This window comes from Spinacia oleracea, chromosome 6, assembly GCF_020520425.1.
Source record: "Spinacia oleracea cultivar Varoflay chromosome 6, BTI_SOV_V1, whole genome shotgun sequence".
NCBI lineage: Eukaryota > Viridiplantae > Streptophyta > Magnoliopsida > Caryophyllales > Amaranthaceae > Spinacia > Spinacia oleracea.
The window spans coordinates 44,418,613-44,433,884 of NC_079492.1; the positions used below are offsets into that span (position 1 = coordinate 44,418,613).

Consider the following 15,272-nt stretch of genomic DNA (forward strand, 5'->3'; position numbering starts at 1 on the left):
TATAAAATTATAACCGTATCCATTTAATTTATTTTCAGTTAAATTAAAAGAATTTAAATTAATTCAAGGTTTAATTTTAGTAAAATAATAAGTATAAATTAAAATTTAAAATAATTATAATAATCAAAATTAAATTCCGAGAAACAATTTAGATTATTAATTTTAAAGTTAATTAAAATTATTTGCGAACTGAAAATCCAAATTAAAACCAAAACGTGTCAATCGTCGCAAGACGAGGCACTTGGGCTTGCGCCCAAGCCCTATCGAGCCACGAGGCCGCATCGCCCCTCGACTGACAGTTGCACAAGGCACGAGTAGCAGCAGCCACGCGCAAACGCAGCAAGCCAAGCCACGCTTGCGCGCAGCCTACTCGCCCGCATCGCTCGCAACAGCTCTCCCTCGCGAGCCAGCGCTCGCTGGTGCGAGGCAGTGCGCGTTGTGGCGCAGCTCGCTTGCTTTCCACACGCGACTGCTCGCAGTGCCTTGACCATCACCCATCGCTTATGCCCATCGCATAGCACACACGACCAGCACCATTGCCTCGCGCGCGCACCATGCTATGTTGCTCGCTGCATTCATACCGCACGGGTGACGAGCTCCCTTGCTCGTCGTCGCGTGCCCGCACTATACAACACCCCTTAAGGGTAACACGTAGCGTTCATTGCTTTGTGCGTGCATCATTTATGAGCGATTTTCATAAAAATTTAAAATTTTTAATTTAAAATTAACGACAAATTAATAAGTCATATTAATTTCATAATTTTAGGGCGAAAAATCGAAAATTTATTAATCAATTAATTTCCGATTAACATGGATTCAAATCTAGGTCATAAAAATTTAAAATTTATCACAAGTTAACAATTTTTATGGTGGTTTTTAATCATGGATACCTAATTAAATCGTCAATTAATTATGAAAATCAAATCAAATTCTAAATTATTCGAATTTCAACAAATTAATTACAATTACAAATTAGGTTGTACAATTAACAAGCTTAGGCATTCAAAATTGTTAAACATATACAGTAGGTCAATCAAAGATTCAAGATTTAACAACAAGGATTGCAAATATTCAATTTAACATCTTAAAATTACAAACTTGTCTTAAAATATGATTTAACAACAAGGATTGCCCTCCCTAGCTGCGCCCGAACCGAACAAGAACAAGTCTTTAGGACTCCAAGTGTCGTCCCTCCGTAGATAGTCCACAGCACGTCCGGATCCGCCTTAAGATTGACCAACTAGAAACGCCCTTAAGGTAATACTTATTTTCGGCTAAATAGGGCAAGTGTTATGGCTGATTTTTCTGCTTAAAAATCCTAGCTTTGAATACTTGAAAACTTGTGTATAAATTTGGGAACCTAGGCACATATTTATAGAGTCGTGGAAAAGGATTTAGAATCCTATTAGAATACCAACTAGTTTAATTAGAATCCCTTTAGAACTCTATTAAATAAATTCTATCTACTAGGATTAGGATTTAATCATAGAACGAATTCCAAAAGCTTTAGGATTCGTATCGCACACAACCGCACACGAGCACGAGCAACGCACAGCCCGCGCAAGCCTCGCGGCCCACGCGAGCTGCACAGCTCGCAGCCCATGAGCATTGCTCGCAGCCCACGATGCGCGCGCGCCATGCCTTGCTGGTTTGGCCTTGCGCTGGGCCTGGCGAGGCATTGGCAGCGTGTGTGTTGGGCGCTTAGCTTGCTGGGCGCGATCCTGGCTTCGTGCTGGGCCTCCGTCTAACAAGTCTCGTCCGATGCTAATTCGTACGATGCGCTTCCGATTAAATTCCCGATTCTGGAATTCATTTCCGATACGAACAATATTTAACATTTCCGATTCCGGAATTAATTTTTTGTTTCGAACAAATATTTAATATTTCCGTTTTCGTAATTATTTTCCGATTCCGATAATATTTCCGATTCTGACAATATTTCCATTCCCGGCAATATTTTCATTTCCGATAATATTTTCCGATACGTACCATGTTTCCGTTTCCGGCAACATCTACGACTTGGATAATATTTATATTTCCGATACGATCCATATTTTCGTTTCCGGCAATATCATCGTTTCCGGAGAATTCATTTACTTGCCTTTGACGATCTCAGCTCCCACTGAAACCAAGATCCGTCGATTCCGAATATCCATAGATGGAGTATTTAATGCCATTAAATACTTGATCCGTTTACGTACTATTTGTGTGACCCTACGGGTTCAGTCAAGAGTAAGCTGTGGATTAATATCATTAATTCCACTTGAACTGAAGTGGCCTCTAGCTAGGCATTCAGCTCACTTGATTTCACTTAATTATTAACTTGTTAATTAATACTGAACCGCATTGATTAGACTTAACATTAAATGCATACTTGGACCAAGGGCATTATTTCCTTCAATATCATACATGAAAAATTCTTTTGCAGAATAATCGCCAAATGAATTTTATCCATGTGACTTTAGCTAATCTAGTTTCGGTAGATACTGAATCCAACTAAATTCTTTGACATATAATATAGGATAAGAATCTCATTTAGACTCTTTGATGTTTAACTCAGTAAATTCTTATACATAGTTAAAACACATTACTTAGATATATTCACAGGGGTCGAATATCTCCAATGGAAGCTTTCATGTTTGATTTAGTAATGCCATTACTTAATCTGAAACAATATTCTAAGATCTTTGTAAATAGATCTTAATACCCAGTATGTACTAAGTTTCGCCCTGGTCCATTATTGATAAATAATTTCAAATCTAAGTCATTTGAATGTTATTTTACAATAGAGAGATATGTGTGATACACATAGGACCAATTGAGTTTTACGTACTCCCACTACTTCTTATACATCTATAGAAATCATGTATATTTTATGAAACTAAAATACTTATTCGCTTCACTAAAATACAGTTCCGATTCCCAGTTGCTTGCTGAAATCCATACTCGGATTTCTTAAGTTATCATTAATTTCAAGCATTATTTGGGTCCACAAATCCTATGACATGCCATGTACATAGTTTCTTCCAACATTTAATTGAGGAATACATTTTGTCATCCAATTGACATATGTACCAATATGGAATCCTTGCTTTATTTATAAACTTAAGCATTTTGATTATGCATGAGGTTCCAACACAATCAACGCCGTGAATTTGCTTCCATATTTAATGGTTTTATCCTTTAAACCAATTTGCAACATGTGTAATCCATTCTTACAAATCAACAAAATTTCAATTTTGTCATCAAAATATGATTCTGTTTTATGGCCATTAACCATCAAAAATATTGAGTCTACATATGGCCACTAACCATTTTAGGGAATCTTGGTTACATCATGGCTTTCTTACAAGTCACAAACTCTTTACTATGAATGGTAATAGTTTGGCTGTAAGTTGTAGGTTTCTTCACTATCTAATAGAAGAATCTCATAGTTTCAATGACTTGACTCTATGCCTACATGGGTATAGAATATCAATAGCCACTTGAAAGTCCTTTGAATATTCTATTCTCCTTGAAGAACTTGTAAGGTCTTCTTGAGATATCTATTCTTTAAAGTCACTTCTAATGTCCTTAAAGAATAACTGTTTGGATTTTCTGAAGAACTTCTAAAAGCCTCCAGAATGTCCGTTTATGTTTGTTGTTCGCCTCGAAGACCTTCGAGGTCTATTTTATCCAACTTGTCATTTTGGAAACGAATCTACAAAAGGACATTATTTCGAGCAAACAAACATTATGTTCTCAAAATTCTTGGTAAAAATAGTACATTTGTGTCTCATTTGAATGAATCACAATGAAACATATATCTATACTTGGGCCTTAGTTTGTTGGATAACAAACACTAAGCTCTCACTAAGTTTAGGAACTCTTTAGATATATATAGTTGAAAAGATATTCTAGAATTACTTTTCAATATCTTTGACGAATTTGGTTTAATTTGGTGGTAGTTGAGCATTTTGTTTAGAATTTATAGGAAAAATCTTTATGATTCATCATTGATCGAATCAAGTACTAATTGACTTCGACCATTTTAATTTAGACATACCATATCATTGATGATCATTCTTGGTCTAAGTAATCATCAACATGATCTAACCTAGATCTTAATGATATTTTGTCAAGTGGATTTTATACTTCTCTATGAATCTTTGAACTAGTCAACAAATTTAAACTTATATCACTTTGAGTAAATAAGTCCATATTTACTCAAAACTATGTGAAATAATAAAGTCAAAAAATCTTTCTTTAGCTTTGAACTCTATTGTCAAAACCATATTCACTCTATTCTTTAGTTATGAACAATATAATTAATGCGGAAAAATGATAAATCGCCAGAATCCAAATTAATTGCCACATAATCAATTAGCATAATTTAGTATACACACTATGTGATGTGTGTCTTCCCTAACTGCTCCCAAACCGAACAAGAACAAGTACATGAGCTCCAAATGTCGCCCCTCGTAGATAGTATACAACATGTTCGGATCCGCCTTAGGTTCAACCAACTAGGATATCGTCTAAGGTATTATACACTTGGGAACTCACTATAAGTGATAGGAAAGAATAATGAATGTATTAATTTAAGTTGTATGTTGTGTTATAAATTATTATCATGGACCATATATTAATAGGGGAGGAAATAGAGTAGTCATATCCCACTAGGATTGGATTGACTAAATCCATTAGAACTAGGATTTATGTAAATCTCAAACACTTAGTCTTTCAGGAATATTCAAATTAACACCTTAATATTATGATGGCCCTAAAACTCTAAGTTGCGTAGGATTAGGAAAATAAATAACTTGTGGTCAAAGTTACATGACAAACAAGTAACTTGGCGCCTGTGAGGGGGGTCGAAAAAGCGCGAGGCTAATGCGTGACCTCGTCCCTCGTGGGTGTGACGATTCTTTTATTCAATCAAGTGTAATTGGATTTCCTGTGAGTATACACCCAATTGACTAGTAATATAGGAGTCGCCATTCAGTTTTTAACGACAATGAGAAAAACTGACAAAACCCGGTTATCGTGACATAAAGGGAGTGCAATTATGTTTGACCACGACGGCCGTAGGTTCCCTTGTGATCCCTGGTGTGGGGATCTCTCAATATACACCCGCAAGGTAGAGATTGAGGGTTCGGGGGACTGTAACTACCGAGAGGAGTACTTCGCTCGTCGATAACTCCAGAGGCAGGATATCCTTACTAGCTCAACATAAATAATTGAAGGGACATGCGTTAACTATTAAACTAATCTGAGTTGGTTTTAGCAATATGCAACATATAATACTAATTCGATCATGATAAGCATTAAGGGACCTAGCATGATAATCCGATTTCCCCAAAATATTATATTTGTTAGGCGTGATAGAACAATCAGATTAGGTTAGTTTAACAGTTCATGAAAAGGGCGAGGAAAGCAGTTAAATCATCAAAAAGGGACACATTACGACGCACCCTTGAGAGGTGCGTCACGGTTCTCAGAAAACTAACCACTTTGACTTTGCTATTTCTCCTTTTTATTTAACGAATCTCAATTATAGGACAGGATACGTTCTGTTCGATTTATTGATCGATTGCGACAGAACACGTGAACAGTTTTGCAGCGAGAGGCTTAGGCTAAGGGTTGGAGTCAATACTTAGAATATGATTGTGTGTTGTTGTTTGTTCCTTTCACGTCGAATTTGGGGCTGTATTTATAGGGAAGAGTTCGTGGAAAGATAGAATTGCAGAGTTCTAATCCACAATGAATTAGGAAAAAATACGTACCTAGGTATTTTCAGCGCCCAAGCTTGGGCGTCAAAGATTTCAGCGCCCAGCTCTGGACGTTGAAAATAGGATCCAGGCAATTTCAGCGCCCAGGGCTGGGCGTTGAAATTGCTGTTTGGGCCGTTTCTTTGTCAGATTCGAATTCCTAGAATCCGGAGTGTTTGAGACTTAATCGAGTCTTTTAGTGCGTATCAATTTCATGACGGAATGCGTCTGGGCCCGTTACGAACTCTAGGCTCGTTAGGATTTTAATTAATACGTAACTCTTATTTCTGAATCATATTAGGAAAGGATTCTTGCAGTTTTCTATCTCATTTAGGATTTATGTTGGAGTGCAACACCTAATTCTGACAGGTTTCTATCTTTTATGACTTGCCACTTTTAGAAGCTACCCTTTACGGCAGTTACTATTTTTAGCAGGTTTCCATAAATAGCAGGTTTCGGGTGAAATGAAAAGGGGAATTGAGATTCGTTTATTTTATAGGAGATGCGTTGTCAAGTGGAGATTTATGCTTTCATCATCGAACCTTTCCCTTTCGGGAATGGGGACAAAAATAGGTGTCTACAGCGCCTAAGTTAACGACTAGCGCACGTGGGCTTGGGCCTTGGTGCTCGCTGCCCCCATTCGTGCACGCTAGTAGTTGTTGCTTGCTCTTTGCAGTTGCTGCTCGCGTGCGCAGGCCTGCTGGGCGCTTGGGCTGGCGTTTCCGGCAAATATTCTTTCTTTGCTTTTTGATGGTTTTAGCTCCGATCCACTGTAACCAAGATACATCATTTCCGAATATCCATAAATAGAGTATTCACTGAATATTATATTCACCTAAATACTTGATCCTTTCACGTACTATTTGTGTGACCCTACGGGTTCAGTCAAGAGTAAGTTGTGGCATTAATATTATTAATTCTACTTGAATTGAACTAGCTAGGCATTCAGACCACTTGATCTCACTGAAATATTAACTTGTTAATTAATACTGAACCGCATTAATTAGATTTAGCATTAAATGTAAACTTGGACCAAGGGCATTATTTCTTTCACAACTAACCCCTACATCCCCAGGATCTTTCAACCGATTGAGTCGTTGCCCTATGACTATAAGAAGACTCAATTGGCGCAGCTGAAGCACAAGTTCTCACAAGCATTCAAGCATTCTTACTTTTTCTAAGGATTCTAGCAATCAATCATAATCATTGTATTCTTTATTCCCGCAAACGCTTGTTCTTTTACTTAGATTATTCTTAGGTATTATAGTGGATTGGTGACCTCATTGTCACTTGCGATTTTTCTCCCTATTCATGTTGTTTCCGCGTCACCATCTCCTCGTGTGGTCTCCCTTTTCTTGCTTTCTTTATTCTTTTTCTTAGTTAGTGTCAACCCAAGTCGGTCAAGTGTCGCCCCTTAGACGAAGTTTGGCATAAACACATGGTATTATGTTATTAACCATTAAGAATCAAGTTCCAAACCGATATCATCTAAATATCATTCCTAATTCCAACCCCATACCAGTTATGCAAACCAAACGCCGTTCTAGTCACTATCGTTGTGAAACCGAGATAATGCGTTATATAGATAGATCGACTAGTACAATATAAGGTGAGAAATTACTTGATAATAATACGTAGAAAAAGGAAAAGCTTAATGTTTCTCAAAGAAAATTCAAACCGGTCATATTTGGTTCATACATGCAATTAAATAGTCTTGAAATTACATCAACATTGAATTCGGATCAAATAGAAAAAATTAGAAGAATCCACCATTTTGGAAAGCCCATAAACTTAATGGGTTAAGCTGTTGTCGGTCATCATGCGCACACTCCCTAACTCTTCCGTGCATGACTATTACTTGCGGTCGATCATCACCGTGGCGTTGAGCTGAAAAAGAAAATAGTAGTAGTATTATTGCATAATGTTGAAATGTAAAATTAAACTGTTTTTGTATCGTTAACTGCTTAATGCACACAGTTTATTTAAAACGACTTAAAAGGTTTTAGGGGTTTGTTTCAACTTTTGCGAACTTCTAACTACGAGTACTTTTTACTTCGCCCGATTATGTTGTGAAGCATTACCATTTCATAGAAAAAGCATTAACGCTTTCTATGAAATAATGTAGTGGATCCATAATTCGCAACAAAAACATAGTAACAAATTAGAATTTTAAGATTTTCCTATCTTTATTTTAAACATGTATAATAGAATATATAAGTTAAATATTTTAGATTCCAATTTAAATCATGACACATAAGCATGTCATGTCATCATTGTGACACGGCTTAAAGGTCGCATGTTACGACCTTTATCATTTTCGAATTAAGTAATAAGTAGTTGTTTGTAAATTGAAACTTAAAAGATACGAGTACTAAAATTAGGTTTTGTGGTTGAGGCTTTTAAGTAGTTGATAAAAATTCTACTTTACCTTTAATTAATTGTGTCAGACGTCTTCCTGCCTGAACAATTTCTTGATATGCACATGAATAGTCAAAGAACCATCTTTTGTGTATTCAGAATCAGTGAATTTGACAAGTGGAATGAAGTCTTCAAAACCGTGAATGAGATCTGATTTTGTAAACCAGGCAACTCCTACAAAAAAGTGAGCAATTTGTTTTAAAGAGCAGAATAATCTATCACAAGACACACGGTAAGCACTTAGCAGAGAGTTGAAGGTAAGAAAAGGACTTACGGTGTTTACTTCGATCAGGACCCTTGTTCTTATTTTTCAAGATGATCTCAAATTCAGCAAATAAGTGTCTTCCATTTGAAATTGGGCGGTCGTCTTCTAAAACCAAAAACACTGAAAAACTCTTGTTTTGCTCTGCCCCTCTTCCAGTCGGATAGATTTGCACTTTCCTGAATATAGACGTAATATTATATTTTAGGATAGTTTTACAATAGCTACAATAAAATGGTAGCCACTGTAATAGATTGAATCTCAACCTTACAATATATAAGACTAATCTTGTCCATCCATTTTGTGGACTTTAAACATATTAGATGGCAGTTATTAACGAAAATAACAACAAAAAAAATTGAATAAAATTTCCTCCCATTTAATCCCACGACCTATGCAATCCATTTCCCCATTGCTTTCTCTCCTAAAGGCCTAATTTTGAAATTTGTGATACTCCATTTACCGGTTCTTTGAATTAGGAAACAGAGAGTTTGAGTTTGTTCAACAATTTTATTTAATCAACGAGAAATTTTCATGTTAATTTTCGTACAATAACCACACCAAGTTTCTCAAATGTAGTAGTATTGAGTTTATGCTCTTCAAAGAGACAAGGACTATTTTGATCTACTCTAATTTTAAGGAACATTTCGGATTATGCTTTCAATAACACTTTAAATGCATTTAATCATCAAACATAGAAGAATTACGTCGTCATAAAAGAGATATATTTATTTATCTTTCCATCTTGGTTTTTTTTTTTTTTTTTTCATCTTGGTTTTTTTTTAGAAAAATTTGTCAGAAATGACCTTTTAAAGTCCGAAAATTGTGATAAAGGACCTTTTAAAAAAAAATTGCGAGAAAGGACCCAATTCAAGTTTTTGTTGTGAATAAGGACCAAAAGTCATTTTCCGGTGGTTAACGCCGATTTTCCGGCGTTGACTGGCACGTGGCTTGCACGTGATTCATTTTTTAACAAAAAATATATTTTTTAAAGCAAAACATATAACATTCACTAAATGACAAAACTATAAAAAAGATAAAAGTACCATTTCAGTACCATTTCGTTAAAAAGAGTATCATTTCAGTACCATTTTGCAAAAACGAGTACCATTTCATTAAAAAAAAGTACCATTTTGTTAAAAAGAGTACAATTTCATTAAAAATAAGAGTACCATTTCATTAAAAAAAATACCATTTCTTAAAATAAAAAATACCATTTCGTTTATCTCTTCTGGTGTTATGCATTTGCTAACACATAACGGTTGACCGCTGGAAAATTGACTTTGACCGTCGGAAAATTGACGTTGACCACCAGAAAATGGCATTTGGTCCTTATTCACAACAAAAAATTTGAATTGGGCCCTAACTCACAACTTTTTTTTTAAAAAGGTCCTTTGTCACAAATTTTGAATTTTAAAAGGTACTTTCTAACAAATTTTCCTTTTTTCAAAATTATTTTCTATAACAAATGAAAGTGATATCAACCATTCAACCATCAATAAAAAAAACTACCTACTAGATACATTTTCTTTAATTGTATACTAATATGTGGATATGTCTTTTGTAATAATTTTTTTCTTGGCCATGGTGAACAACAGATAGAAGAACTGCTCTTCGCTTGGACGATCACAATAAACACCTCTAAGGTTCTATCTGTTGAAACTCTTATCACATAAATAGGAAATAAGAATGAGCAGATAAAGATGACACTGCAATGATTTTATTTATTAAATTTATCATGCAGAAGAACACACAAAAATTCGAAGAAAGAACTAGCTAATTAATAAACAAGGAAAGTTGGTTATTTTCTTTAGAGTTGGAGTTAACAGGAAAATTAAGGGAGAGAGAGAAACAGAAGATAGATCGTGGATGGATAGTGTGGTAATTTCAATTTAATATTTTAATTATAAATTTTATTGTTTAAAAGATTTTTATATTTTTTTAGTCAAATAAATGAATGGTTGAGATTAGTCAATTATAATAAAGGGTAGAGATTTGATAAGTTGTAGTGGCTACCATTTTTATGTAGCCATTCAAAAGTCTTCCTATATTTTAAGACATATTTAAAACATTATATTATCACGTCTCGTGATATCGAAATAGCACAAATGCGGAATTAAATCAGATGTTACTATATTAGGCATACTTAGTTCACCTTATTTCAGTACCTGTTTATATCGTACTCCCTCCGTCCCATAATATAGTGCCTGTTTTCCTAAAATGGTGTCCCTAAATGATGTGCCTATTTCTATTTTAAACCATTAATTATTACTTTGAAAATTGTATTTTTTAACTTTTATTCAACCCATGTGCTTGATTTTTGTCTTTTTTAGGCCTATTTATTATGTACACACCTTTAATCTCTAATTTCTCTCTCCATAAAAGCCAACTAACATGTACTTTATCTTGAAAGAACAAATAATTATTGTTTTTATTATCAATGTTATATTTTACCTTAATAACCGTGATTTTGGTCAAACGGGCACTATATTATGGGACGGAGGGAGTAGCATATATCAGGAGCACATATATCACCATAACCCTCAATCAATTAGTAATTTAAATAATTTTCCATGAACTTCGGTGGTACGCATGAGAACATCCAAATCATATATTACAAATTTTTTGAAAGTCAATTAAAACACCTAGCTTACTCACAATTACACCCAAAAAGTTTCAAATTAAAATTACTGTCATATTAAATATCAACTCACATTATTAACGGATTGTGTAAAATAATAGATCACAAACACACAAAATTGAGAAACAACCAATATTTTTTTAAAAAAAATCAAAGAATATAAGGTTTACCATCTACTAAAAATAATTTTTTTTAATTAGCTCAAATTGTATTTCAAATAAAAAGATAAGTGTTTACATTTTTGCAGCCTAAGTGACGCAAATGGATCATGGAAAAAATATTCTCAATTTGGATATAAAGCTTCTCCATGTGTGTTACCTCTTTATCTAGAACATTATTGTATTGTTGGTTATTTGTTGCAAATCGATTCTATTCAAAAGTGCATGCGGTTAGCCACACATACATGTTGCGGCCAATATATTAAAAACAAGTGAAGCACTATTTTTTAGTTTTATTTTATTTATTTGGTATTACATTGTTAAACTATTTCAGTGTTTGTCATATAGATAATGTCTACTTTTTCTCTAGAAGAACTCGATCTGCGAAATATTTTTTTCCCTTACATATTATTTGATGTTGTAAGATGCATGTAGAGCAAGTTGTGTATGCAGCCTTAGCAGCTGCAGTTTACCCCATTTGGCAAAGTAGAAACAGTAGCTTCTGGAATGCCTCTGTCCCAACAATGCAACATGCTGTGAGTAGGATCATTCAATCTGTTAAGGAGAGAATTTTGTATGTAATGCCTAAGAAAGTAAGTAGAAGAGATAGCTTATGGTTTATGAGCTAGTAAGCTTTGTTTTAGTTCTTTTCCTAGCTCTTTGGTGAAGGAGTCCAATCTAGTTGGTTTGCTTCTCATTGAGCTAGTGTAGGTTGTAAATTGGTTGATCATTAATATATTTCCTTACTTGCCTAGCAAAATAAAATAAAATAAGATGCATGTAGTATCGCAATTTTATTTTCTATTTACCTTCGCATGTATCGCTTGCAGATATAGTAATAATATATGGAAAATGGAAGGAAAAACCCCTTTTTAAAAGTTTTACTTTTCTTTCCTCCCAAAATGAGAGGGATTTAGGTATTAAAAAAAAAACTAAAATCTACAAAAAAAAATTTAAAAAAAATCTTAATTTGTGCTTGTTTTTCTCTCATCTTCCCTTCCTTTACTAATATTGTATCAAACATGGGATTCCTATCATTTTCTTTCATCAAACCAAACATGGAAAAAAATATTTTATTTCCTTTCCTTTCTCTTACCTTCTCTTCCCTTCATTTTCCTTCCCATCCTTCACTAATATTGAACCAAACAGGGCCTAATCACTATTAGAAAAAAAAATTGTTGTTATTGTTATTACTACTTCCTCCGTTCTTGAATATTACGGAGTGGTACTCTTTGTGTATTGAGTTTTTCTTTTTCTTAGTCTCTTTTAGTCTCTTTTCTTTTTTATCTAGCATTTATCTCCATCATACGTACCCTTATAAATATTCAAAATTTCAAATGATGCACTTGTTCAGTCTCAATTAATATTTTATTCCCATTAACCCCCTGAATTATCTTTCTCTTACCCACATGAGTTCGATTTTGTTTAGATTAATTTGACATATGTACTTATGTCAGATTACCTTAAATTTTAAAATGGACTAAGGCCCTGTTCTGTTCACCTTATTTTCATTTTTTCAGGAAAGATAAGTTCTGTTAAGTTCAGATAAGATAAGTTCAGGAAAAATAAGGGTTGGCCAAGTACAATTTATAACTAATTAAAATAAGTTTTGATAAGTTCTAATAAGTTCAGATAAGTTCAGTTAAATTCAGATAAGTTCACATAAGATAAGTGGAAATCATGTGAATAGAACGCGGCGTAACATTAAAAAACTGGAGATATTGGTAACTGAAATTATGTATTGACAAACACGAAAAGAAAAGCGTTACCACTGATAAAACGGAAATGAAATTCATTATTTTTTTTCCTTTTAAGGTTTTCATACCAGGTATAGATGTCAACTTGGAATGTGTCCATAGATTTCAAATCAGATATGTTGAGATATGAAGATGGCTTGAAGTTCAAGTAACCCCATTGATTGTATAAACTGGGAACCACGTTGAACTGAGAAGCCGAGGGGTGACTTGTTAAGTGTTTGAGCTCGACACCAAATCTGCACTTCCGGTCACCTCTTAAAAGCCCATTCTTAGGATCTTCGAATTCTGTTATCTTAATCGCTCGTGTGATTCCAACTTTTGTGTCAAATTTATCGTTTATTAATTGGACCTTTAAGTCTGTCATTCAACCAAAACAATAAGAATAACAAGGAGTAGCGATTAAGAAAAATATCCCCTAAAAAAATTTTATTCAAATGAGTCACAATGGCAATACAAATTACAGATGAGGCGTGGAGATTTGATCCGGAGACCTATCGTACACATGCCTCAACCTTTATCGCTAGGCTAAGATCTCATTAGTAGAATATCATTAACAATCACTACAAGAAAACGGTGATTTTACGACCGAAATTTCCGACCGTATAAAAAGTAGTCGCTAAAATTAAATTTTACCGACTAAATAATAGGTAGTCGTTATATTCAATTTTTACCGACTAACATTTTGTGGTCGGTGATTTACGACTACTTTACAGGTAAACTACGACTACTTAATAGTCGTGAATAAAGTCGACCAAAACAAATTTTCAAAAAAACTTACCGACTACTTTTACCGACCAAATACTTTTACCGACTACCTAATGTAGTCGGAATTTACCGACTACTTTGAAGTTGGTCGTTAAAATAGAGTTTTACCGACTACTTTGATGTTGGTCGTTAATTTAACGACTAAAAAAGTAGTCGATAAAATGTCGGCCCAAAAAAAATTCCAACATTTTTCTAAATAATAAAAGTTATTACCGACTACTAAATTAGTCGGAAATTTCAATAAATACCGACTAATTTAGTAGTCGGTATTATTTTAAAAATAATAAAATTTATTACCGACTACTAAATTAGTCGGAAATTTCAATAAATACCGACTAATTTAGTAGTCGGTGATATTTTTTTTAATTAAAACAAATAAAGTAGTCGTTACTGTACTCTTTTAGAGATTTGGGCTTTGGGCTTTAGGATTCCAGTATTTCACGCATCATCACACAACCACAAAAACTCTAACCTACTCTCCTCTCTCTCTCTCCTCCCTCTTCACGCCGTTTCCCCCTCTTCCAACTCTCTCCTTTCTAATTCTATGCAACGTATATCTCCCAATCCTCTCTTCTTCAGATCATCATCACCTCACCGATCTCCTTCATCATCAACCTCCTTTTATCATCATCGACACCGTAGATGATCATCAAAATTGGTGAGTTTTTTTTATAATTTGGTTTTTCTAATCTTTTTTCGTCAAATTTTCCTCATGAAATTTGTATTTTTTTGGATTTAATTTGAGTTAAGATTTGATTTTAATTTCTTGTTTAATTTTAATTTGTTTTCGTTTCAAATTTGATTTTCGTCTCAAATTTGATTTTCATTTTGTTAATCTGATCTCGTTTTCTTAATTTTTATTTTCGTTATTGAATTCGATTTAGTTTTTAAATTTGATTTTCGTTTATTAAAATGATTCGTTTTTCTTATTTAGTTTTCGTTTTTTTTTCGTTTTTTATCTGATTTCGTTTTTCTTATTTAATTTTCTTATTTTAATTTTTTGATTTTCGTTTTTGAATTTGATTTTCGTTTTTTTATTTCCGTTTTTAAACTAGTTTCATTTTTCTAATTTAATTTTCGTTCTTCATATTTAATTTCTTTATTTAATATGATATTTCGTAATATTTTTTTATTTGGTTGTAGGGGATGGAAGATCTCAAGCAAATATTTGGAGTGAGAAGAAAAATCTTGTTTTGTCTTCGCTTTAGCGACTTCATACCTTGCTTTGCTCTCTCCTGACTCAGCACGCTTTCTCGATCAACTATCTAACTTTAATGAAGAAAGACAGTGAACCGGAAGTTTTTTGACTTCAGTATTATAATTTTTTCGACTCTATTAGATCTAACTTGTTGGTACAAGTATTGTTGTAATAACTCTTGAATATAAGTTTGGGTTTTATTTTCTTTGTGGGTTAATAATATGAAAAGTTGTTTTGATTGTTATTTTTATTTATTTTGATAAATTTGCATATTTGTTCGGTGTGAAATCGGAATCGTCAAACTGAAAACCAGTAACTGGACA

At 33.8% G+C, this 15,272-nt stretch overlaps 1 protein-coding gene across 1 annotated transcript in view; it reads right to left on the minus strand.

Moving 5' to 3' along the window:
- Nucleotides 1-7,348: 7,348 nt before the first annotated feature.
- Nucleotides 7,349-15,272, minus strand: part of LOC110789397 (uncharacterized) — a 28,308-nt gene continuing 20,384 nt past the window's right edge. The window contains exons 5-8 of the mRNA XM_021994057.2: nt 13,055-13,343; nt 8,443-8,609; nt 8,179-8,342; nt 7,349-7,637 (exon numbers count right to left, since the gene is read on the minus strand). Coding sequence (XP_021849749.1) covers nt 8,194-8,342; nt 8,443-8,609; nt 13,055-13,343 — 605 coding nt within the window. The 3' untranslated portion in view covers nt 7,349-7,637; nt 8,179-8,193. The remainder of the gene's footprint in view (nt 7,638-8,178; nt 8,343-8,442; nt 8,610-13,054; nt 13,344-15,272) is intronic.